The sequence below is a fragment of the Falco peregrinus genome, chromosome 6 (genome assembly GCF_023634155.1).
Source record: "Falco peregrinus isolate bFalPer1 chromosome 6, bFalPer1.pri, whole genome shotgun sequence".
Lineage (NCBI taxonomy): Eukaryota > Metazoa > Chordata > Aves > Falconiformes > Falconidae > Falco > Falco peregrinus.
Genome location: NC_073726.1, coordinates 29,105,753 through 29,131,168, shown reverse-complemented (window position 1 = coordinate 29,131,168; position 25,416 = coordinate 29,105,753). Strand labels below are relative to the sequence as shown.

Sequence of the window (25,416 nt, the reverse complement as noted above, 5' to 3'; positions counted from 1 at the left end):
GAATCTCACAGGGGGTTGGGCTGTCACACACAAATGCAATTCCAAATTTTGGCCTGATTACACTGGAAACAAGTGTTGGCAAGGGTCGTCTTTATATTCGAGTGGTAAGAGGAAATGCTGCAGCTTTCCAAAGCCAGATACTGTAGCTCATTTTTTGCAGACCTGAGGTATTATGATGAGTCTGGGAAGATGATAACCAGCTGGCAGGGTGCTTACAGAGGGCTGGAGCAAGCACATGTAATAGATACGGTACCATTATTGTTGTTAACAATACAAATATGCTTTTACTTATTACTTGGTGAGTACCCCATTGGAAACATTAACATTTAATTAGCATTGATTCTTCTTGAGTGAATTGCTCTAAAACCTGGGGCAGTGGAGCCCCTGTCTCTTGCTTAAACAGCAAATATCACATAACCAGCTGTTCACTTCATCAGCAAAAAAATTAGTTCTGTTTAGCACTGAAAACTTACACCTCTTGTATTGAAAATGGTGACCAGAAATTTTCAGGCTATTGCTGGAAACTGGGCAGGTAAGGCTTGGCAAGGAGAAAATTGCAGGTGATGTTTCTAAAGATTTATTATTATTTTTTATGGAGGAGTGTGCAGGATGCTGACTCCTCCTTGTATAGAGGAGGATCAATCCAGCAGTATCTTTTCTTGGGGATTGCTACTGGGATTAGCTTTAATTCAGAAGGGTCAGTCTGGCTAAAATGCTCCAGTACCAAACCTTGCTACCCCAGCCGTGTGCTCCTACAACTGTGGAGAGAAAATCTTTCCCCTAATTTTAGATGTGGTATTGTGTATTTGTCTCACCGCAAAACTTGCGATACGGAAGCACTTCCCTGTCCCTCTAATCAGCTCAGGTATCAAGCATGAGGCAACTTTTCTGCAAGGCTGTCTCCTCCTGTCCTTTGTCTCCGATTTAATGTGCCCTTTTTCTAGGTGACCCTCCACAAGCTGCTGCCTGGATTGGCCAGTGCATCCTCTACTTGCTGATAATGGTTTTTGAGAAGACTGTCATCAGCCTTGTCCTGCTTATCCCTGGTTGGACAAAGGTAAGCTCCTGGGATGTATTTTCCTTGCCACAGCTGCTGTGGCTTGTTTCTTGTCAGCTTTGCTTTATTAGTGGTCCCCATCATCACAGGTCTTTAATCCTTATGACTTGTTGACATCCCTCTAATCATTAGCTATTACTTAAGTCTGTGGAAACATGACTTTCATAAGAGTTTGGCTTTTGACATGTTCTCTTGCTAGTCAAAAGCTAGTGGAATCAGATGCTGCTTTAATTTTCTTTTCCATCCTTGGAAGGATAAACTGGGCTGGGCTGGCAGCTGAGGTAGTTCAGGTCTGCCAGAGGATTTCTTAGTTATCTTGTCAAGTCAGTTCATGTTGTGATCCTGTGCCTGAACTAGGGGCACTCTTAGAGATTAATTTGGAAGAATTATCTATTCAAGTAGTAGTTGTTCTTCATTCCCCCAGCTGTTTCTGTATGTTAGTTCACGCAGCAGTAATTGTGTTGATCGTGAAGTTCCTCTTTTAAAAAATAAAAAGAGTGGCACTTGTAGCTGCATACCTGGTGGCAGTGAGGTGTGGTGGGTGTATAAACCAGTTCTGCAAGTCTGTGGGGTAACTCCAGGTTTGAGTGCATTTACACATAGTGCCTAGTACCTCTCAGGCTGGTGGGACTTGACTGAGGAGTTAAGCTCCCAGATTGCTGTAAATCTGTTCCTTTTCAGGGCTTGTCCTTCAAACCCAGTAGCCTGCAGTGCTCAGACTTGGACATGAACACGCTGTTCGGCAGCACGCACTGCTAGATCCAGAGATGCTGCTGGTTTCCTCTCCATGCTTATCGTGCATGGCTGGTGTCCTTATTTTGCAGCTAGGCTCCAAGGAGCCAAGGAAAGTCCCCCAGTTGTCACGGGTAGTTACACTGAATGACTAGCAGTACTTATTTCCTGCTCTGTACAAAATCATGTGTTTGGCAGCTGGGCTAAAGGGATAGCACGTGTAATCTTCCGAAGAGCTGGGCTAAAGCAAAGTCTGCAGAGAGCCCTAGTGAGGAGACTGCTGGTGTAAGAAGGCAACCAGTTGGCAGCGAAGATCTTATAGCAGAGCCGTTCAAATAACGCTTCTAAATGCTTTCTCCTCTCCAGCTTCAGCAGATCCTCCTGGGTTACATCCCAAACCCCCAGCTGGAGCTCGTCCTGGTCATGCTTGTTGTGCCTTTTATAGTCAATGTAAGTGGTGCCTCTGCAAGCACTGGGTGAGGTGGTTTGGAAGGGATGGCCCATCCCCATGGGGAGTGTGTACAGGAACTGGCTTGGGGGAAGCCTTGAGTAACTGAAGTGTCTTGGACAGGGTGGAGGGGAGTGGGAACAATTATCTTTTGTCACAAACACACAAATCTGTCGCTACTGTCCTGCCATGGTCTCTGTTCCCAATTCCTGTTCCCTTGTTCCAGCTGCTGGGTGGCTGACTCTTCACCTCTTTGAAGAAAGCTGGGACTCATTAGCTGAGGGCTGCATCTCAGCAGCAAGCTACAGGCATGGAAATGCTCCAAAGCCTTTGAAATTCCTGTAGGATGGCTTGTCACTGGTGATCTGTGGCAGCCTGCCAATCTAGCCATTTAGCTAGACTTCAAATTGTGTTACAGCCAGGCGTCCAGGTTACCCAAAACTATTGATATTCTCAAAACTAGTTTGGCAAAACCTCTTTGAAAGCTCAGCTGTGCCCAGAATTAAGGGAGCCAGGAAAAGCCCTGACCTGCTGCTCAGTTCCTGCTGAGATGGGGGAAATGAGAACAAGGTGTGTGTCAAACTTTTTTTTTTCAATGCATACCATGAGCATTGCAATGGTGCAGTATTAGTAAAGTTGGGGTTACCTGCCTCTGCTACCAGCCTCTCCACCACCCTAGACTGCATTTCCTGATTTGAAAGCAAACTCAGATTCTCAAAGAACTGACCAGGGACTGGTGCAGACAGAGCAGATGTCTCCGTGCCCAGCCCCCCCCCCCCCCCCCCCCCCCCCCCGGTTTTCAGTATCTATGGAATCAATAGGATTTATATGAGAAGAGACCTCAGGAATTTGACTCATCTGACCCCCATGAACATGCTTGATGCAGGGTTACTTTAGATATTAAATTAGGTTGGTCAGGGCTGGACATCTGGAGGAATCAAAAGGAGAAGTAATGGCTGTGATTCAAGGACTTTGGTCTCTGCAATCTATTCATGTAACTTCTTTCTCCCCAAGGCCATTATGTTCTGGGTTGTGGACAGCTTGATCATGAGGAAATACAAGCAGAAGGACACCCTAGCCATCAATGGATCCATAGAAACTCCTCGAGCTAGGAGGACTGAGGAATCTCAGGTAAGGCCAAGGATGTCCTTTGTTTGAGACCAAACTGCAAGCTTGTAATACGGTCGTGTGCTTTACCACAACATACCATCACCCCAGGTCTAGGCAGCTTGGTGCTTCATGAATGTGGAGGGTGACCTGCTAAGTAAACCAGCTTCCCGTGTTTTAGCTGAGGTCAGCAGAGGGATATTTCCTGGGAGGATCTCACCCTGTCTAGCAATGAGAAAAACCACAGCCTATGAGGTGCTGCTGAAATATTGCCCGAAATGATGACAGTATCTCGGGGGGGATGAGCTAGCTTTTGCACTAACCCATGTGGGCTTGTTGGAGTGGCAGGCTGAAAATGGGGCATATCTCTGCACTGGTGCTCTCATGTTAGTTGTAATTTATATATTGCTTTTATATATGTAATAATGTTTCCCATGTTAATTGTAATTAATCTTAGCTTAAAAGAGCTTGCTTTCCTCACTGTAACTGATAACATCCCTTTTTAGAGGACATAGGGCTTCTAGCTAGGCCATTTTTGTCAGCGTTTGGGGTTTTTTTGGTTGGGGGTGGGTTTTTTTGGCCAGGTGATGGTCCCTTCGCTGTAAGAAGAGCTTGATGCATAAAAGTCATGGAGGGGGAGAAAACGCTCCAGTCCCAACAGATGTTTTTAATGACCTGTGCTTTGCTGGGCAGGTGGTGTCTGTGCTGCTCGCTGACTTTCTGGGCAGAGCCCCCAACCTGAGTCACTGGGTCAAATTAGTTTCCTTCCTCCGGCACCCAGGCCTGCTTTCAGAGTGTTCTGTGCTGAGATCTCGCAGCTCACTGGCAAGACAAGCTGAGATAAGATAGTGTCTGGCAGCCGCAGGCTGACTCCTGGAGTAGCTGCTGCTGAGGAATTTGGGATGGTCAGAAATAGCACTTGCTCTGAGCTCCCTTTGTAAAGAGTATCTCTGCTCTGGTGCCGATGGGTGGGATGGCCAGTTGCTGGTGAGATTGCCGTGCGTGCAGCGGTGGTGGTGTTTAAGGGTGTGCTTGGCAGTCTGCACAGCAGCGTGGCTTCCAGTCTCAAGGGTGCAAGGGGGAAGAGGCTGCTGCTTGTGAGGATGCAACGCTGGAGGAACCCTCCCTCTGGCAGGGAGGGCAGGCAGATGTGAGCAGCTGCTGAGACTAGTGAGTCACTCCTGGCCCTGCTTCCAGATAAACAGTTGTACTTTGGCAAGGTCACTAGAAACACGCGAACAGCGTGCCTCGGGGAGCTTCCTGAGCAGTGTGTGTGGTGGGGGCATCCTTGAGAAATCCTTTGTTTTGGAGAGAGGAGGTAGAAGTGGTCTACTGCTGGGTCATACTGGTATGTCTTGATGGTTGTGCGCTGGAACTAAGAACTCATAGCTGGGATGTGAAGGTGGATTAACTCTGAGCATGAGTTTGTCCTGGTTGTGGTAGAGTCCTGGTTTCTCGGTGGTGGCCAATGTTCAAAAGTGGTTACCTCCTTAGAAGGGCTAGGCTGGAGGTCTGCTCAAAATGTGAAGGTGGTGGTGAAGATCTGTCTTACTGACTGGATGTGCTGGTGTGTTCCCAAAGGTTTAAGATCAGTTAAAATTACACCAGCTCAGAAGCAAGGGTAAGGGGGTGACATCTCTAGTTGAGACACTAGGTTCCAAAGGCTGGAAAGCAGGTTGAACTTGCAGCACCTTGTCCTATAGTTGTGGTGGCTGCCACAGATTCACAGATGGTGTTGCGGCTACTGGCCCTCCATAGAAGTGGAGCTGGCCCTCTGCCTTGCTCCACTGAAGGGGGGTGCATGTGTTCTGTGGCCTCTAGCTCAGTTTTGGATAACCTGAAGGGAAGATACCTGTTAATCTGAAGAAGGTAGGAAAGACTCTTGTGGCAGCTCAACCTTGACAGGTTGTTTCAAGTTGTAGACACAACTCCCACAGTCTGACTCTTGCTGTCAAAGGCTTCTCCCATCTTCCAAGTACTTGACTACTTTTCTCAGATGAATTTTTGCTGAGATCTTCAATGTGCAGGTCATCTGTCCATCTTGAAACCCTCTGATCCATCACTGCAGTGGAACTACCAAGGGGACCAGTTTCTACCTGGAACGGTCTACACGGACTGCCTCCTTTCGGCTCATATGTGTTCCTGTGCCTCTGGCCCAACAAATAGTTTGGGCAGAGAAGGAAGCTGATGAAAAAATACAGAAGTGGGTGACCTGCTTTCCCAACTCTATTTCTTGGCACTGGGCCTTGAGGTGTAGCTGTTGGCTCCTGCTTCATGTGTCAGCTTCTTAGGCTATGAATTAAAGATAATGTTGGCTAACTGAGCCCTACAGCTGGATTGATTCGAATTTAGGCTTGAAAGCAGAAAATGAGTGTTTGCTGGGCTTGTTGCTGCTAATAACCTTTCAATTGGGGAAATTTCTTCTCTTCCCCACTGCCCAGCGGAGAGGAGGAAGGGGGGCTGAGAAGTGTCTCTGTACAGGGCCGAGCTGGCAGAGGCTAATGTGTCCCATGGTTTATCAGGGTTCATCAGAGCTGTCTAGCAGCAGGCGCCAACAACTCCCCATCATGCTGCCTTCTTGAATTTCAACCCTCTGTCTATCTGGCCTATAGTGTCATTATTCTTCCTCGAACTAGCAGTTTGTGTTTGGAAAAGGAGTGGGAGAGAGAGGAAGGCAAGTGGGAAGAGGGGGCTGAAATTAACCTGTTCAAAACCCACACTCAGTATTTTCTATAGGGATGGCAGGAGCACTCAGTTTGGTCCTCGGTTTGGTAAACCAGCTGGGTGTGGAGAAGCAGCCCAGCACCCAGCAGTCCTGTGTCTGGTGTCACTTACTGACTCTGTGGCTGCAGTGCAGCCCCAAGAACTGGCAGCCTCTTGAGGGCTTTAAGGCTCTTCTGGGGAGCCACAGATGTGATTATGGGCTTTCACTTATAATGCAGCAAATGCTGTATGTTTTTACGCTGAAACCCTGAAAGGGATATACTTTGTCTTATGGCTGAGAGAATTTTGCCCTTCCTTCCAAATCAGTCTTGAGCTTTCTTTTGTTTCAGACTTGTGCCCCACCTTGGTAAATGTTCATGCAGCCTTTTTTTTTTGTGGGATACAAAAAGATCTCTTAGGAGTGCCAGTTTGAGTCCACTGCTGTTTGGGCTGGGGAAATGTGTTCACCTGTGTGGCCCTTATTTCTACTTTGTGTGCATCCTGCCCTTGACCCGAGTCGCTCTTCCCTTGCCCTTGCAAGTGTCAATAAACTTTAGATCTAATCGGTGATTTCTTTGTTTCCTCTACTCAGAAAAATAAGTCTGTTTTAATAATGTTTTATTTGATCTTTTTTGAGCTTGTGGGTGTTTTTGTTTTGTTGGTGTGGTTTTTATTTTTTCCCCAAGGGAGTTGAGTGAGTTTCTGTTCCTTTTCTGAAGGCTTACATTTTCAGAGATAAGCCTTAAAGCAAAATTTGGTCTAATACTAGTGGTACCTGTAAGAACTATTAGTGTATTAGCTTTCCTCTCAACCTTAAACTAGCCTCTAGTTTCACCCTATGTGGGGACCTGCCTTTGGTCAGCACCTATCCTAATTCCCTTCATAGGAGCTGTGACTTCTGGCATTGACTCGACTGAGGATGCTGATGAATGCCAATGCCTATGCTGCTTGCTTTTGAGTACTGAGCAATACTCCAAGAGCAAGTTTGATTTGCTTATTGCTTAGCTGAGCTGATTATTTTTTTTAATAGCTCAAGCTTGGGGTAAACTCCAGGTGCCTGGTTCTTACAGGGAAGCTATATGAAGGTGGGAATAAAGGTGCCTCTGGAAGGAAACTGTCCCACCTGGCAGTCCTACTGACTCCTGGCAACTCATCTATACTTAGATGCAGGAGGATGGTGGGATGGTTCCTACCTCTACGCCAGGCTGGTGGAGCTTTAGGCAAACGGGTTTCCATAGCTAGTGGGAAACACCCTGGAGCCGCTTTGTTTTACAGCCTGTGCCACAGTTCCCATGTCTGTGCATTCTGTTCCCCTGCCACTGAGGTGGCCTGGTTATCTAGAAGATCTGCTTGGATGGAGTACCAAACCAGTAGGTAGCCCCTTCTTTCAGACAGGAGGGGTAGGCAGAGCACATGGGCAGCTCTGTTTTGGTAGCGTGACCCATATTGTTTTGCCAGCTGCTGACCTCCTGGTGTGGAGAGGAATGCGTGAAGTATTTGAGGACTGCTGAGTGAGACAGTAGCACATTGTCCTGGGACTGAGAAACTGGCCCATTCCCAGCTGTGCCACTAACCTGCTGTGATCCTGACCTGGTTACATCTGCAAGGGAAGTGCCTTGTCCAAGTTGTGCTGAAAACTCCGAAGATGGAGTTGGGCTTGAAGACCATATCTGGGGGTATGTCCCATGACTGTCATAGTGATGAGGTGCTGTCTTGTGATGAAGCTCCCTGGTGAATTGTGGAAAGGTTACTGGGGGTACTGTTGGCTTGAGCAGCTTCGTACAAGCTGTATGGTGGGCAGGTAGCAACCTGAATAGGTCTGGATGTGCAATGCTCAGTGCCTGCTCAGTCATCCACGCTTGGCTGCAAGGGGATTTGAGTTTGCAGGTGAAACCCACCAAAATGACTAGTTCTTTAAGTCCCAAAACTAGCCTGTTGCAGCCTGTCAGAGTTCAGTGAGTTTATAATGCTGTGACTAATTACCCGCGCATTTTTTCAGGTTCAACATCACAATATTAATATGATAAATAGAGGAAATCTTCACTTGGAAGAGATGGAAACTTTCCAGTGTGTGTCTTGAACCAAAAAACATTCCTTGAGACCAAGGGGGGGTGGCGGGGGTTGCAGCAAGAGAGCTTAATCTGATCTACTGCTATCCTTAGAGTATCTGACGTGCTGCTGTGAAGATAAAAACATCAGATGGGGAGGCCAGAGTGTGTGTGAGGGTGGGGAGGAAATCTTCCCCTGCAGCTCTTCTGCTCCTTTGAAGTCATTGACTCATTGGAGTTTGTTTTTCCTGTTTAGTAGTTTTGTTGCTGTGGTGACTGGCCCTGTGGTGCTGCCTAAGCCTTAGCAAGTGGAGGGCACGTTAATTCACAACCGTGCGTGGAGATGGCCACAGAGAAGACTAACTTCCCTCATGCTCCAGGTTTTTCCCAAGGAATACTGAGTTCTGGGGCTGGTTGAGCTGTTGGGGACACTCCGCATGTGAATGCACTGGACTGAAAGCCCTTGACTTGTGCCTTTGAGCTGAAATGTTGCTGTGAGTCAGGCACAGGGAGGCTGTGCAGTGCATTGGTTCAGTCTTTGGAGCAAAGTGGGGTCAGATAGGGCTGATGTTTGGGTGGGAGGTCTACACTGCCTTGCTGGAGGAAGCCAGGTTTTTGGGGGGTGGTTGTGGTACCTGCCCCTTGTCCCTCCATCAGCCACGAGATAATGATGCTATTTGGGTTCTGTGGTGGGCAAGTGGAAGAAGAGGCAAGGGCTGCTGTTGTTGCTCATCTAGGGAGGGAGAACCGGGACCCTTGACTGTGCTGTTAGGCTTGTGCCCCTCTGTGGAGCTGCAGGCTGAGGTGCCAAGACCTGGCCAGGATTCTGATGTGGATGATGAGTGTTCACCAGAAATCCTGTGATTCAGCTGAGATCCTGAGCGCAGGGGCTGGCTGCACTTCAGCTGTGCTTAGAGGTAGCTACTGTTAGGGGTAATGGCAGCAGGGCTGCTCTTGCCCAAAGCTGAGTGTTTGAGGTAAGGAGATGGGGTTGAGCAGACAATCTCTCAGGCCGTGAATATTACCTGTGCAAACCGCTCGTCCATCCAGCCTGCTGGCTGTCATTGGGTTTCAGCTCTTCTACAGTCAGTGCAGCCATAGCCCAAGTAAAATCCAGCCTTTTTCCTCTTCCAGATGATGTGGCTGGAGGATGCCCCACGCGTGGCTCCATCTGCATCGTGCAAACGCTCCAGGCCGGTGGCAGCCTGTTAGCTCAAAACAGCCTGTTGGTAGCTTCAAGTCTGGAGTTAGCTGCCGAGAGCGTAGGTGTTCGTGGAGGCAATGGGCAGCCTTCTGATCATGCAGCAAAGCTGCGGGCTTTCTTACCTGGAGAGGTACTGGTGAGAGGTGTCAGTGCTCTGTTTTGGTTCCCACAACTCTGACTGAGCCAGGAGCTGCTGTGCCAGGCAGAAATAGGATGCTACCAAGCTGGGATGCCCCTCCTGAGCTCACTGGCCATGGCTGGAGCTAACCATGTAGCTCTGCTTGCTCTTCTGACTGAGCTCTGGAGACAGCAAGCAGCTGGGGGCCTGGGGAAAGGTCTATGTTTGGTACAGCTGTTCACAAAACATGTGGCCTAGTTCCTGTATGTCTCCACTGAGGCTGCAGCCTGGTCTGAGCATGCCTGTGTGAGCCCTCTCCCATGGTGAGCCAGAGCTTTTAACTGCCTGTTCTGCTCTCAAAGTGGAGGGTTGAGACACCCGATTGTCATGGTGTCTGTGCCCAAATCTGGCTGTTATTGGAGAAATGGTCAAGATGACATTGAGGCCCTGCCCATCTTATAGAATTAGATCTTGCAGCAGGACCCCTCTAGGGGTGCCTGACCCCTTCAGCAAGCAGTATCAAGAAGAACTGAGAACTTCCACTCCATCAGCATGTCTGTTCTCCTTTCTAGGTGTTACTCTCTCCAGACATGGATTTTGATCAGTCGGAAAGCGACCAGGATATTTCAGGACTCCAGGGAATGAGCCAGAAGATGAAGCAACCAAGCTATCAAGTGGTCATCTGACAACACTGAGACAAGGGATGTGGAGGAAGGCAAATAGCACTGTGACCCTTGATCTGGCTGAGGGAGGGCAGCGTGGGGAATGCCAGTTGATCCCTATAGATCTGCAGAGGTCCTTTTGCCTGCTGCATCTAGACCTATCCTTCTGCAGCTGTCTCTTTGGATGGTATCTGTACACCCTGTACAGGCTTGAGCAGTATCTGCTTTGCCTGTCTGACCCTAACCTGTACACATGCAGGCACGTTGAGGTTAGGGATACGGATATGTACTTCCTCTGGCTGGCCAGCTGGGTGTAACTTTTTTGTCAGGGCTAGAGACTGAAATCAAAAGATTGTCTGCTTTTTTTTTTTTAATGGAAAAGAAAAATATCTATCCTGTACTACCTGAACTGTGACACTTTTATATGCACAATACTCTAATTGGTTTGCAATAAGTATTTAAATATCTTGGATTGGGAAGATTGTCTCGGTGGATCTGATCCTTTTTACTGTTTTATAAGGAATGCAATAAATACTTGATCTAAACCTGCTTCATAAATGAAGTGCCTTCATCTGCTTAGTATTTTACAAAACCCTAATGCTGGAAAGGGGAGGAAGGGGATCTGTTGAAATCTTTCCTGACCAGTTCCTCCCCGGGCAGGTTGTCTCTCTGCAGCAAGGCTGCCCTAGTCAACCTACAGAAGAAGAGCCGAGCCACAGTGCTCAGTTTCTGTAGGTGGGCTGTATAAGCCACTTCAGTACAAAGACCTGGTGCTGCAGCACCAACCTGTGCTGGACTCCAGACCAGAACAGACTTGGAGATTGATCCCAGTTGCCACCTTACAGGTCAGTGTTTACTGGGAGCTAGAAGCTGACTCTTTCCTTTTACTTAGTTTAAAATAAACAGATAAAATCTCTGCAGGACTTGATTCAAAAGCTAGAGCTGAAGAGTCAATTGGAGCCCCATTAACCAGCCCTGATCTTTGGGGGGTAAAGGAGTGGCCTCAGGTAGGACTGCTGCAGGAGAAGACCCCTGGGTCATCCCAGATCTGACACCTTTTGCTCCAAGTGTGAGGTGGAGGGCTTTACCCTTGCTCCTTTGTTAACATACTCTATTCATCTATAAACACACAAAAATGCAAAACACTTTGCAGCTCTCCTGGGGGGAGAGAGGGAGAGACTGAGCACAGAGCAGCTGCGTAATGTGCTCCCAGGCTGGGTGCAGATACACAGCTGTGATGAGACCCAGAGTCCAAATAGTGACAAGTCCTCAGAGCAGGGCCTGATCCAGGATTCACTAAACTGAACCAACAGACCTGGCTGAGCCATAGACAAGCTTTGCTTATTGTGAGACAGTCCTCAGAAGTGTTGGGTGGGAATTATATTTTATTTTCCTTCCTTCCTTCCCTCCCTTGTATTTTCACAAGAAAACACTCCTTATTAAGAAGTAGAAAAGAAAGGATTTGGATTTGCTAAATTAGGCAGATCTAGGCTTCTAAAAGCTGAGCTGTGAGCATGTGAAGTTGAAGGGGGAGGGGTGTTCACTTTCTTTCTTAACTTCAAAGTAGTTTAGAAGCATTAGATGCAAATCAAAGTCTTGCATGCCCCTTAGTGAACTAGACACGCTTGGCTACGCTTGCAGCTGCACAGCCTTCTACTGTATTTCTGGAAATGATGTCCTTTTTTTGTTTCTTAGTTACTTAATGAAAGGTCAAAACCCTACTTGTGGTGGCACATCAAATGGCTTTTGGAACACATGGCACACAGCTCTGAATACATTATTTATATTGCCTAGTGAAACCAGTTTCACAATGGGACTTTTGCTTGTCTGTCAGAGTTCTGCACTTGTAAGGGCTGGAACAACTCTTATGCTGTTGTCTTGATTGAAAATAGATTAAGACAGCTGCTTTGTTAGAAACTTGCTCCCTGTTTTGAGATGTACTGGTATTTTGGGTTTTGTTCTTGCTACAGGGCTGTACAGTGCAATGCTGCAGTATGTGAAAAGTGCAAAGTCAGCCAAAGCAAAGCCCTTGTTCTAGAATGGAAGGTGGGTGATGCAATCTTCATCTTAGCCCTTGGTAGAGGCTGGCTGAGGAGGCTCACAAGAGGAAATACTGTGATGTTGGGGAAGGTTGTCCTTCCCTAGCTTTGTGTAGCCAGTGCTGCTTCAGCAACCCTCGATTCAGGAGTCCTGTCCCCCAGTCTGAAACGGTGGTGTGCAATTGTTTCCATTGAACTCCCAAGTGATTGCTCAGCCCTCATTCCTGAGCTGTCTGAGCAGCTAACAATCTTTAACCATTAACTTTAACTGCAAAGCAAGTGGCCTGTGACCCTCTTGGAGACAAGAACAAATGCGTGCCTGTATGTGCAGTTGTTGCAGCATGCTTCCTGGGAGCAATCTGTGCTGCAACAAAGGGCTATGAGGACCAGGCCTGGAAACGTTCTCCTTCAGAGAGAGGGAAGTGTTGTGATGCCCCGTTTATAGATGGGGAAAGCTGGAGTTCACAGTCCATGACCTGCCTTTGCTCTTACTGCTCTTGGGGCAGCAGGAGCACGAACTCTGGTTTCCCGTGTCCTGTGCTACTGTGTTTAAAGGCTGGATCAGTCTTCTCTACATGGTTAAATTCTCAGTTTAATGTGGGGTAGAACCCTAGGGTCTGTTCACCTAACACACTTCTTGCTTCCTTCCAAGTGTACAGAGGCTAGAGAACATCACTGACCTTTAATTTTCCACTGAAATTACTTTGCTTCCCAACCTACTGTTAACTAACTTGTGAGTGGTTCTTCCAGCCATCTGGTAACATAAGCTTGTTCAGCAGCATAAAACATACATAACCTTAGCTTCAAAGCTCGTTTTATCTTTGCCAAATGAAAGCTTCACTGCAGTGTTCACTGTAAAATATTTATTGTGAAATGGATAACTGGAGCCTTAACGAGAACTTGAGTATATTGCTTCAGGTGCTTCATATGGCTGGGAAGTTGGACTTGATCACTGTTCTCTTCATGCCCTGAAAGAAGTAGTTTTCCTTGGCTGGAGGAGGAGGAGGAAGAGAAGTGATGATGCACCTGAAGCATTAGCAATATATGTGTGTGTGTGTGTGTATATATATATATATACACACACATATCTATATACAGGAGAGATGAGAGGAGAGCCTAAGCCAATCTCTCCTCGTAGCAATACACTTGAATACCAAAACGTGGGAGGAGAGTGGAGATTTCAAAGAAATCTCTTTTCAGTAAGGACAGTATAAAAACGACACCTGCCAAACCCTGGACTGTCTAGAATTTCACTGCCACTATCCTGTTTACCCTGTGCTAGTGAAATGGGAGGCTGTTTGGAAATAGGCTGAGTGATCTTCCCACTGTCTTCTTGGGTAGAAAAGTGAACTTCACAGATACCCTTTCTCATCACATTTCTGGCCCACAAGGACGTTGCAGAGCATTAAACTTTTTGGTTATTACTTGCTCAGGACTGTGCTGAGTGAAGGTCTTGCTTTCAGTTCTCCCTTGCATGAAAGCTATTTCTCAAGATAGCTGGGCCCAAAGCAGTAACTTGGTGTTTTGTTCCAAAGCAAAAGCCTTGGCATGAGTTTTACACTAACTGGGCTCTCTGTAAGGATCTTCCAGCATGCAGTTAAATCTAGCTGGTTGCTTTTGGCTGATTTCCTCTTCCCCACAACACACAGTATGAATAAGCAACCATGTGTGTTACCTGCTCTGCTACCACAGTGCTAGCAGTACGAACTAGATGATCAAGCAACTGGAGAATCACCACCCCACCCCCAGCAGCTGGAGCTGCTACAGTTTTACAATGTAAAACAATGATTTAACTGTTAAATATGCAAAAAATCAGTCGAGACTGAACATATTTCTGTAGGTCTCTGGCAACTCTGTTTTATCCTAACACATGGATATCATTTAGCTCCTGGAGGTGCTTCCACACCCACCCTCCTTCCTTTCAGTTCTGGAGAGGCAGAGTATACATGAGCTCAATTTGGCCTTACCATGTAAATGTCTTTGTGGTTATCAAAAACTTCCCTGGCCAAGTTCTCTACTAAGCAAACTCGTCTGTGGCTGATCTATAGCATTATTTAGTGCTGCCTCACTTTAAAATAGACGACAGCCTTGCAGTTTGGGTTTCAGAGGTTTCTTTGCAGAGCCGCACCACCTGCAGTGGGGGTGGCTGGTGGACCCTTCTGTAACCTCCTGCTGCCAAATTCCTGCTGTATATAAATTCCTGCAGTGTAAGGAAGGAGAATGAGCCAGGCGAAATTGGGATGAAAATTTTTTGACAATTTGGAGTAAACAAAGACTTCCTCCCTGATCAGAAAAGCAGCTAGAAGTGTCTAAACTCAAGAGGCTGCTTTTTAGGGTCATAAGCTATCATGGGTGTTGCTTCATCATCCTTTAGGGGATTTAAGTCTCTGCTAAGCAGAAGTGATGCTCTGCTCAAGGAGGTGGCAGGTCTGTTGGAAGCTCACAGTGGAACTGTTTCTCTCTAAGGGAGTCAAGACTCAAGAAGTCACTAAACCTGCAATGTTATTTAAATGAGATGCTTCATGGAATGGGAGCCTGCACCACTCCTGCTGCTGAAAACCAGAGGTGCTTTCAAGCATACAGCCTGTGTGCACTGAGACAGCAATAAACCACATGAAGGTTTTCAGCACTGTTTCAAGGGTCCGTAGTGGTGCAGGGAACGTCGTGTTTAGTGGTAAATCCAGGCCTCATCACAATAACCGAGAAAGCAATACCCACTTGTGGCCTGTTGATTTAAGGTTCTGATTTCTTTGTTATCTCTTTGATGCTAATGGGTCACCGCAGATTAATATCCACCCACCTCTCCTCTCTCTCTCTTTTCTTTCCCCAGAGACTAGGGTTGGAGCAGGTGCTCCAAGTCACTTCTTTGCAAAGCGTATCACCCAAGGTTGTTTCTAGATAGGCACTACGCTGTATGATCTGTGCCTCTTACCAACCAGCTGACTCACCAGCCCCTGGGGGTATTGCACAGATCCCTGCATGGGTTTATTTTGAGGCCAGCAGCTCTCTACACTGTTCAATATGAGTGCTGGCCCACTTATCCCTCCCTTCCTACTGGGAAAGCACCAACCTTGCTTTTAACCATGTCCTCAACCCTTCCCCCCAACCTTTTTGTCTTCAGGAATTTGATGAACAATGTTCATCTAGCATGAGAGAGAGACAGCTGATTTCCAAGGGCAAAAAGCCTTGGTTTCTTTGGCACCAAAAAGTAAAGAAATATTCATAAGTTGCCTAATTCTAGAGGCTTCAGAAGGGAACCGCTGTCACACATGCTGCTGCAATGCATTGCTGTGATTGGTCTTAAAGGCTGTTAATTGTCCCAAAGGTGGTTCCTGTGTCAAAAGGATGAGAAGCCAAATAGTCTTTGTAGCTCCCATCGATCAGTTTGTCCGCATTGTTTTTGGCAAACCAGCAGTCAACTTCCTGCTGGCCATTGTAGATCCTCCTCTGCTTCCACACAACAGGAACGAGCCGTCCCTTCACTTTCAGGGTATTTGTAGAGTTTGGCTTTAATGCTTCGGTTTGATTCTGACCAACCTGCTGATGACTTGTGTTTAGAGATTCCTGAAGAAGTTTAACTTCATGGTTCAAGAACTGACCTGCAAGGTAAGATAAAATAGCATCCATGACTGGCTGTTTTGTGCCTGTTTTACAAGTTTTTGGTTTTTTTAATAGGCCATGTTTTGAGGATCTTTGGGTATGGGGTTGTAAATGGCTTCTCTGCAACAGCAGGATGAATCTAGGTTCTGTAATTCTTTTCTAAATCTCACAAACAGAGATTAGAATAAAACTGTTTCTTTTTTCACTTGTCAAGATACATTACCTGAGCTAAAGAGCTTTCCAAGCTGCAAATAGTAAGTTCCCTTCTGTGGGCCACAGTTACTAGAGGATAACAACCCATACAATGCCCATCATCGGCAAGCAGAAGGAAGATCTAGGCCTGAAGCTCCAAGTTCTCTTCTCTTGCCTTCTTGTAGGCCAAACCTAAGTTTGAGTTTAGAGGTTTGTGCATGCAAGTGGCCTGAATCCAAAACCCACTCCTTAATGGATCATCTCCTGCTTAACCTGGAGGTGCCTGAATATCACAGGATCTATGGCTTCAGTCTTAGAGTTCTGCACCTGTACATGGCCGCAAACATCACTGCTTCTCCTTGGCTGAAAGAACCCAACCATCTAGTCATTCTCTGAGCCTACCTAAAGTATAGTTGCTCTCAAAATGTGGGGATGGCTCTTCTTTCACTTCACATTTGAAAGAAAGGGGTCACAAAAAGTACCAAAGTTTCTTGATTTCAGTCAGGCTTAGGTGTAAACAGCTCAGTCCTGCAAAAACAGACCCCCTGGACATGTGCAAGTACAGTACATAAAAGCTAAGCCAATGATCTCTGGCAATACACTAGCTCTGTCACTAGAGCTCTTTCAGAATCTGCAAAACCCCAGCTGACTGTCCTCTCTGCCTAGAGTCAAACTCTACTTTCCAGTGGTCCTGAGAGCACATTAGCCACTGGGCTATTCTAAATTAGGACTACTGTCAGAGAATCTCTTACTAGTGCCTTACACAGGGTTCTTGCAGAGTATTTGGTTTCTGTCTCTGTACTGGGATCATCAAGCATGTGTATTCTAATGACAACTATTAAAAATCATAAAAAGAGCTGGAATGTAAATGTATGTGGCACAGCCACATAGCTAGGATAGTGGGAACTAGCTGATAAAGAAAAAGATGGGAGAGTAGTTGGGGATACTAGCAGCAGAGAAGTTGTTTGAGAGTGGATCTAAAAGTCTCACCTGGGAACTTAATCCCAACGTGCCTTGTTCATTACTTCTTGTCTCTGTCCTTTGAAACTGTTTGGAAGGATCATTTTTGTCTGGTTTACAGCTCTAAATCTGAGAACCTGTTACCTACCCAGTAGCCCATGGGAGTCAGAAGAGAGGCCTTTACTGTTGGAGATGTAGAACCCCAGGTGATTCCTCTGGTATGGGGCTGGCTTCTTGTAATGGTGGATGAGGATGACAAAGCTGATTGTGTCTCGTATTGTCACAGTGACGTTGGAATTGGCAGAGATGGAAACCTCGAGGCTACTGCTTCTCACGACAGCACTCCGATCACAGGACAGAACAAGTCTTTCCCCATCATCCAGGATGATTCTTTTGGGTGTGATCTCTAGATAAGATCTCTGTGGCTTATTGCTGAGGATAGTGATGGTGCTGAAGTAAGTCCGATGCTTCTTGTGGCCGTTGGGTGGTGCAGGAGCTCCAATTAATTGCCCATTCACAGTTACACCTTGCAGGAAAACAATCGATACATGAACGCTGGAACCAAGAACAGGTCTATTGTCTCAAAGATACAAGCCTTGTAACCAAGGACATGCAGATTCACCATCTCAAGCTCAATTATTTCACCTACCAATATTCAAAACAGTATAATCAATCTGTTAGAAAATTATTACCTTATATAAAGCACCTAAATTTACCCAAGCTCAGAAACACTGGCCTTCCCTGGAGACAGGTGCCCCAAGCCCCATTAGTCCTAACGTTGTGTACACAGTACTACAGGATAGGATCAACTGCTCCTCAGCACAGCCATTTCCTAAGCTCTGTTCAACCTCAGACCCATCTATGATCGAGACAACGATCTGCAGGGATTTTGAGCCACATAAGAAAAATATTTATCTTCCTGACCAACCATGATATAATTTTCTTAGACCACCTAATTGTTGAGGCATCACTCAAACCTAGGCAAATATATCACATCTTGGAGGACTAAGAAAACTGTCAGGCCTACTTTTCCTCATATTACCAAGTGGCATAGGGACTGAACTTCTAGTAAGAGGACCTAGGTGTATCTGCATGCTCCTGTCTCAAAGAATCTCAAGAGCAGTAGACAGTTGCAGTTTGATGTCCGCCTAAGGAACAAATTAGCCTGGGACACCCCAAGTAAGGGTTACTACCTTAGCTGACACACTGAAGACTGAGCAGGACCTCAGTAGAGGGAACAGCCTGACCTGCAACAGTCTGAGGTGGTGTTGAACCTCCTCAGGTGGCAGTGTAAGAAATTCAGGTTCTCTTTGTGCCACTGCAGAAAAGGACCCTGAACCCTGCACTCCCATTGGGATATTTCAAGCTTCACCAGTGCTGCCTTTCCCACTTCCCTCAGTTTTGCCCCAAAAGAACCACTTTTGAGTAGTCTACGGTGCAGATCCCACTGAGTCAAATAAAGCCTAGATGTTCACAGTAAGATTTCCAATCATTCTCACAGGTTTTGTGACTTGCTGTCCAATAAGACACTGTCTCATTTCCCACAGGCCTCTGAACAGCCTCTGGGCAGTAACAGTAAAGGAGGAGACTTGTTGCTAACCCAAGCTAGACCCAAGCCATCAACACTGAGATGAACTATTTCCATATCCCAACATTCCCAGGGGGATCTCTCATTTCTGTCTTCATAGACTCAACTTGCTAGTGCTACAGAGTCTGTTTTCCTCAAGCTCATTTTGCATTTCGGCCACAAAATTGTTCAAGCGGTAGCACAAACACAGTCTGTGAAAGAAGTTTAAGGGAAATGTTGCCAGGAGCTAGATCTTATTCACTAAGGCATGAGCACAGAAACATGGAGGGTAGACCACTGCCACACAAAACAGAATCCTTCTAACTTTATTGTGTGGTTATTTATCTTCTTTGTAAAACAAGTCTGTGCATTGTCGCTGGTTTTGGCACCCCTTCCTCCCACTGTTTCCCTGCTCAGAACATAATCTGCTTATTAGTTGCACTGCTTGGAATTCCAGATCGGATCAGACCACAGTTCAGGCCCCTGAGGATCAGACTGGCTTGGGCAAAGCAGATCATGAGTTGTGTGTGTTTTCTCAAGGCTGTCATGGCTTGGTAACCAGTTTGGTAGTCTCTTCACTGAAACAGCCTCAGTGCTTGTTGGGATACTTCACTCTGTCCTGAAGTGAACAGTACTGTAAGAGTGAAGTTCCAGTAACAGAGCCATTTTGGCGAGTCCAGTTCTTTTATTTGCATGTTGTGACTTTGTAACTAGAGAGCTGATGAAGTTGTGCCATCAAAGAAACCCACTCTCTCTGCGCCAGAAAGCTGAATCCCCCTGAGTAATCTCTCACAGGGAGGTGGCTTCATGGCTTATGCAAACACTACATGCAGGTTGCGAAATGCCTGTGTGGCTCTTCGTTCAGCCGTGGCTGTTGTAGCACTGGTCAAGTGCAACCCCCTGACCATACTGGATCAGGAACTGACCTCTCCAGTCTAGCTGGACTGAAAGGGTGCAATGTGGGTCTCTTGGCTGTTTGCATGTAATTGATTCCAGTCAATGAATACCTGAACAAGGAAAAGTTTGGATACATATCAATGCCAGTTCTTCCTATGGCTGGGTGTGCTCTGTTGACAAACTCTTCTGAATTGTGTATGTAACAGTGGCCATGTCTCCTTCTTGCTCAGGATTTCTGTGAATTTACCCAATAAGCTATGATAAAGTTGGAGGTGAATAAGTGCTAGTGAACAGTCTACACGTCCTCCTAATCTAGGGGGTCAGAGCCAGAAAACTGGTGTGCACCAATTTTCTATTGCCTATCCAGAACAGAGACTTCCTCTAACCTCCTGTCACTTTCCTGTCTATGAATCACCTTGGTGCTTAGCCTTATTGCTACAGAGCTCGCCTTAAACTTCAGTTTTCCTCCACAAGCAACTGCTTTACTTAGCTGCTCACCAGATTCCTTATGATCAGAGACCAGTCGCAGAATGTCCCCTGGCTCTCCGTCAATATTGAAGCAGACAGAGAACTTGCTGGAGGGAAAATCAATGACAAAGTGAGGGTCTCCATCCGCTGAGAAGACATAGGAAAAGAGACAAATGTGAGAGACTTACACAGAACTGCACTGTCCAAGAATGTAACAAAACTGCTTTTCAATGTGTGTTTGTCCTTGTTTTTTCTAAGACCTCCTGGTTTGTTGTTTTTAGAGGGCTGGATGGCAATTGCCAGGGAACACCAAGTTTTGCTTTGTTTTTCACACAGATTGTTTTGTTTTTTCTCACAGAAGAGGTTGGGTTTTCAGTGAAAACTGAGAACCCAAAGCAGTCTAGGTGAAAATCATATTTTCTTCCTGGAATATCATTTCAGTGATTTATGGCAGTTATCATGCAGGTGTTTTTACTCCTCCGTACTTTGTTGGCAGGCTATATCCCCCACAGCACACAAAAATGTACCTTCTAACCAAGAACCGCTGCATTGGCACACCTCACACTGAACCTTCCTGGCACTAAATATCAGATTGGAGCAGTCAACAGCAGATATTACACAATCCCACAATCTTTATTTTTCAACAATACTTGACCTATCATCAACCACCAGGTAGGTGTCGTTTATAAGACAAGCCAAACCCCTAGTTTTCAAGGTAAATTTGACCTTATCCAGTGAGATTCAATTCTAAATTCTTAATCCGGTCTTATTCTTCACTGTTTATTGTATGAAAAGGACATTAAGTAGAGGTGCAGAACCAACAGGAAAATAGTAAATCACTATAGAATTTCTTTTTTCTTCCTTCAACATTTTTTGTCTCAGCAACATTACTTTATAAAACTTTTTTGACTAGTACTAGTACAGAGGGAACATGCTTCCTGTTCTCCCCTAATCTACAGAAGTCTCCAACATGAGGATCAAGTGTTGTAGATCATCTGCCTTGCTCTGTTTCCTCATACTTCTCATTACTGATCCTCTCTGTATTTTGGTTTTGTTTTCATTTTCCTCCCTACTCTGCAGATCTAGTAAATAGGATTTTGGTTGATCCATCAGGATGGTTATACCACAGTGGCATGCAACCGAGGTTTCCATAAAGTGACCATTATTATTTTGGATTATTAAAGGCATGAAAACAGGCACTGACCTGAAGTTTTGGAGATTCTAATTCTTTGTTTATCTTCCTGTCTGTGTATACCTAGAAGTGGGAAAGGAAAGCTGTTACAATTACTTATTGAGCAGCAGAAAAAGCCATAGTATAATAATATTCCCAAAATATTATTTAGCAAGATCATGCGACATATTCCTGCAGCTACTTCAAGCTTCATTTAGAATACCAATTTTTCTCCAACAGTTTCTACAGAGCAGTAAGCGCTTCAAGGGTTTGTCAGGTGCCTAAGAGGTTTGCTTAGTTACCCAGCCCACAGTTAGCAAAATCAGTATGAAAATCTCAGCTTTCTGCTTATCACCTCTCAGTTCGTTGGCTAGATCATCCCTGTTGCCAAAGTCAGCCATGATACATTACCTATGTGAAAAAATTTCGTACCAGCACGTGGTTATTTTTCTGTCGTACCTGGTGGTGCCTTATGTCCCTGCAAGCTCTGCAACTTTTCACCAATGCCATCGGTAGAAGGGCTGACAAACTCCTCTTGAGGTGGTTCTGAATGGAGCCCAGCCTCTTTCATCTTCAGAACGGTGAAGGGAGTAACAAAATTGTAAGTCAAGGCCATTGACTTGGCTTTCTCCATCAAATAGTCTTTTTCCCGATTGTCATTACTCTTCAGCCGAGACTTGAGCAATTCCTTGATGGTGAGGTAACTCCATGCCCTCTCAATGTAATTTTTATCACCTTTTCCATCTTCCAGGCCAGGGACACCTCTGATGTCATTCCTGCTAGGCAGGTCAATAGCCACATCTGTTTTGAGGAGGATGTACTTCTTGGAGTTGCTAGCAGTCACCTCTACATGGAGACTATCTGAGGTGTGGTTGATAAGTTTGCCAGCTATTACAATTTCAGAGCCATTGAAGTAGTTAGGGAAGAAGTTCTGGGTGACTTGCTCCACATTATCTTCAGGGTAATCAACACGGATGTCAGAGAGAAGGGGTGTTCCTATTTCATCATAGAACCTTAAACAGAGACACATTTCTCACCGTTAGTACTGTTCATCCAAGTGTATGCACACACTCTTGCACTTATACATGGCCAAGAATACAGTCAGACTATCAAAAATGGCTCCTAAGATGTTCAGGAGCAGTTAGAGCTCCCAGGCCCCAAATTTAACTACTGCATCCACTGTAACTGCACCCAGGGAGATGGGGCAGTCTCTACCCTTAGAGATTTTCAAACTTGAAGTGAACAAGACCCCAGCGAATCTCACCTAATTTGAAGTTAGCTCTTCTCTGAGCAGAAGGCTGAATTAAATAACCTCCAGTGGTCCCCTTCAACCAAAATTATTTTCCACCTCATTTTAGTTTTCCATGTTTCTTAGGCATCTAAACAGAGTCTCTTAAGTTCAGAATGTTCAGGAGCATCCCAGCATCAACTACTTTCCACTATGACTCCGAGCTCTGCAAGGAGGTATTTGTGACCACTTACATTTGCTTAAGAGCACCTGTCCGTTACAAGTAGATTCTTGGCTTCTCAGGCTCACAGAAAGCACCCTAGTTATTTCAAAATATAATTAGAAGAGATGCTGTCGCCTACAGTTTTCTAGTGGTATTTTGCATGGTATTCCACAGCCAAAAACTGTAAGACCAAGACGTTAGGTCCCCCAAAGCTGGAGAGTACCTGAACCAAAGCTTCTATATCACTGGAAGAGCCCTAGATACTACTGGTTGGGATGGTCAGTGTAGGACAGGCAGGAATACGGTTTTCTGAGGGCCAAAGGAGAAAGAAACATCAAAAAAGAATCTCACTATGCCCCATAAATGAGGACATTTCCAAGGAATGGAGGAATCCTAACTACTAAATACAGATGGCCTGGCAGAAAAGAACTCACTGCTACCTTTTGGCTGATTTTCTGTTGGAGCAAGTACATGGCTTCTGTGGAACAAAAGAGCTTAACCTTATAATGCCTCGTTAATGTGACTACCACCATACTTCTGAGAATACCTTGCACTGGACAGGCCACAAAGCTTTTACAAGACATCAAGGCTTAGGTTTACAGCACTGTGTTTTCCCTGCAGCAATGTGCTTTTGATGAATCTTCCCAAGCTGCTCCAAGAATGCCATAGTTCCCATTTAAATGCCAGACTCCTCATCTCTTGGCAAGTCATATTAGTCTAATTTGGTAAATAAACAAAGAATTGGCCTCAGCACATTTTTAGTTCAAGCTGCATTTATTTTTCACGTCTGCTTAAACAGATTGTCTGGAAGCTAGAGTCACACTTTGTGTTTTATTCTCTCTCCAAGACAACCCAAAGCCTGAATTGGTTGACTTTCTTCTAAAGCCTCTTTGAGCACTCTATATCTTTGATTCAGACCTTGTCACATATTAAAACATGATGAGTTAAACCTGAGCACTGTGAAGTAACTCCTGGGTTGTAACAAATGGTGGAGTGAGAGAAACAACCTGTCTTCTAGTACAAAGCAAGGAAGTATCTGTGTAAAAATACAACCCACTGACCACATGAACAACATTGGCACCCACGTAGATTTTCCCTCCAACAGTGATTTGAATTAGACTCCATTAAGTGATTGTGCTTTTCTGTAGAAGTTTGGCACCAGAAGCCAAATGGGTTTGCCATCACTGAGCTTGATAAACACTGAGCTGTTAGTCAGAGATGTTTGAACAAGTACTTGCAATGCTGGGTCCCTGTGGCCCAATCAATCAGCACAACCATCACTTACCAGGGAATGCCAATTGCTATCCAAAATGCATGTTCTGAGAAGCAAATGACATGGGCAGAGTGGCAGATGGATCTTCAGAATTTGGTTTAAAAGGAAGACACTCCTGTCCATGCAAATCACCACAGGAGGAAAAGCTCTAGTGGAAGCTCACGGTGTCAATGCTCCAGATGAATTAGACCTAGGCAAGAGGTCTCTGCTCAATGAGTGCCTCTTTTTGGTTTCTGAGGTTCAAAACACTAACATTTGGGGAGTGAAAGCCAAACATTTTCGCTTGGAAACACTGACACACTGACTGACTTTTTAGACAGAGCTGTGGTTCAAGTATCTTTGTGCTGTCCCTCACTAGCGTCTTCCATTGGACTACAGCTCCCTGATCACAGATGAGGAGTATAATCTGGTCCTAGTGAACGATAAGGATTATAGGAAACTTGTTAGGAGTTTGGATTACAAAGAATGAAGGAATGAAGTGGCTATACAATCATCCCAGGAATGACCCTTGTATATTTTTCTAAGTCAAGTATTTTGGAGTTTGCACAAAAGGTTATTTTTTTAAAAATACAGAAATAATTTTCTGCCCCAAATTGGGATCTTCATTCCAGAGCCACTCCATGCTGTCTATGTGGTCAATCTGAAGTGAGTAATGCATCCTTTCCACCCTCCATTCACCTGCAGAGAGGTGGCACTCATCCCTCCCACGTCTCCAGGTTTACATGCTCAAACCAGTGATCTGAATTAGGGAAACAAAATACCTTTTTCTGAGGGGCTGGGAAGCTCCAGTACAGCTCAGGGGGTCTGATAGGAAGGAGACAATTTCTGGGCAGGCATCCTCAGTATCTGAGCACACTCTGCCTGTCTCAGCCCGAGTTGAGTCTCAGAGGACCCCCATCTCTTTCAATGCCTCCTTAGAGGATTTACCTACCCAAAACCCTTGCCCAGAGAACCGAATGCAGTTACAAGCACAGAAAAAGCAGAACAAACCCCTTGAGGTAGCTGGCTGCGTCCTCATCCTCCTGGAAATGTCTTGTCATGCCACAGTTCTCCAGTGCCATCCTCTCCAGCAGTTTGTGGTCCACATCATTGCCAATGCCAATGGTGAAGAGGCAGAATTTATCATGAATGGCATCCTTGGTGTTGCTGAGGATTTTGGATGACTGTGTTTCCCCAACAGTGGGCCTCCCATCCGTGAGAAAGATGATCAAAGACACACTCCTGGCATCAATGTCATTCTGAGCAATGTAATCATTTAGCAGCTTTGCACCAGTCTGGAGAGCACTGTTAATATTAGTCCCTAAAAAAAGTACCAAAATGATTAGCTCATTTCTCTTTCTAAGAGTGGAACAAATAATTTCCCCAAGATCCCTTTAGTACAATGACAGCAACTCTGTTCATCAGGATGTTCCTTTTCTCTACATAAGGTTGCACGAGCACTTTAATTTAGTTCAGCTGTGTTACTCAGCGCCAGTTTGGGATAGCTGTTTATAGTCTCATGAATTGAATTATGAATTGCAGTTTATTATGCGAAATTGCTGTATCCTTGAATGTCTCAATGTTCAATAATCAGCCATGGTAAGCAGAGTCACAACACATACTATATTCTGCTGGTACACACAAAAATAGTTAAACTAAATTACAGGACTCTCCCAGATGATATCTGAACTAGGAAAACAAGTTCTGCTCATTTTGTCTGAAAGGCACAAGATTCAGAGA

General features: G+C 45.5%; 2 protein-coding genes across 3 annotated transcripts in view; one reads left to right on the top strand and one right to left on the bottom strand.

The window, feature by feature from the left end:
- LOC101913677 (store-operated calcium entry regulator STIMATE-like) overlaps positions 1-10,628 on the top strand; it is a 35,419-nt gene extending 24,791 nt beyond the window's left edge. Inside the window, exons 5-9 of one of the 2 annotated variants that reach the window (XR_008747753.1) lie at positions 945-1,057; positions 2,156-2,239; positions 3,252-3,368; positions 9,230-9,357; positions 9,990-10,628. Coding sequence is in view for 1 of the 2 variants with exons in the window: in XM_055807934.1 (XP_055663909.1) it covers positions 945-1,057; positions 2,156-2,239; positions 3,252-3,368; positions 9,990-10,103 (428 nt within the window). In the remaining variant the exon portion in view is untranslated. The remainder of the gene's footprint in view (positions 1-944; positions 1,058-2,155; positions 2,240-3,251; positions 3,369-9,229; positions 9,358-9,989) is intronic. The other variant, XM_055807934.1, reaches the window with a different exon arrangement.
- A 2,338-nt stretch (positions 10,629-12,966) lies between these two features.
- Positions 12,967-25,416, bottom strand: part of ITIH5 (inter-alpha-trypsin inhibitor heavy chain 5) — a 49,693-nt gene continuing 37,243 nt past the window's right edge. Inside the window, exons 9-14 of the mRNA XM_005240173.3 lie at positions 24,688-24,997; positions 21,433-21,986; positions 21,007-21,057; positions 19,833-19,949; positions 17,019-17,396; positions 12,967-15,717 (exon numbers count right to left, since the gene is read on the bottom strand). Of these exons, the coding sequence (XP_005240230.2) occupies positions 15,419-15,717; positions 17,019-17,396; positions 19,833-19,949; positions 21,007-21,057; positions 21,433-21,986; positions 24,688-24,997 (1,709 nt within the window). The 3' untranslated portion in view covers positions 12,967-15,418. The remainder of the gene's footprint in view (positions 15,718-17,018; positions 17,397-19,832; positions 19,950-21,006; positions 21,058-21,432; positions 21,987-24,687; positions 24,998-25,416) is intronic.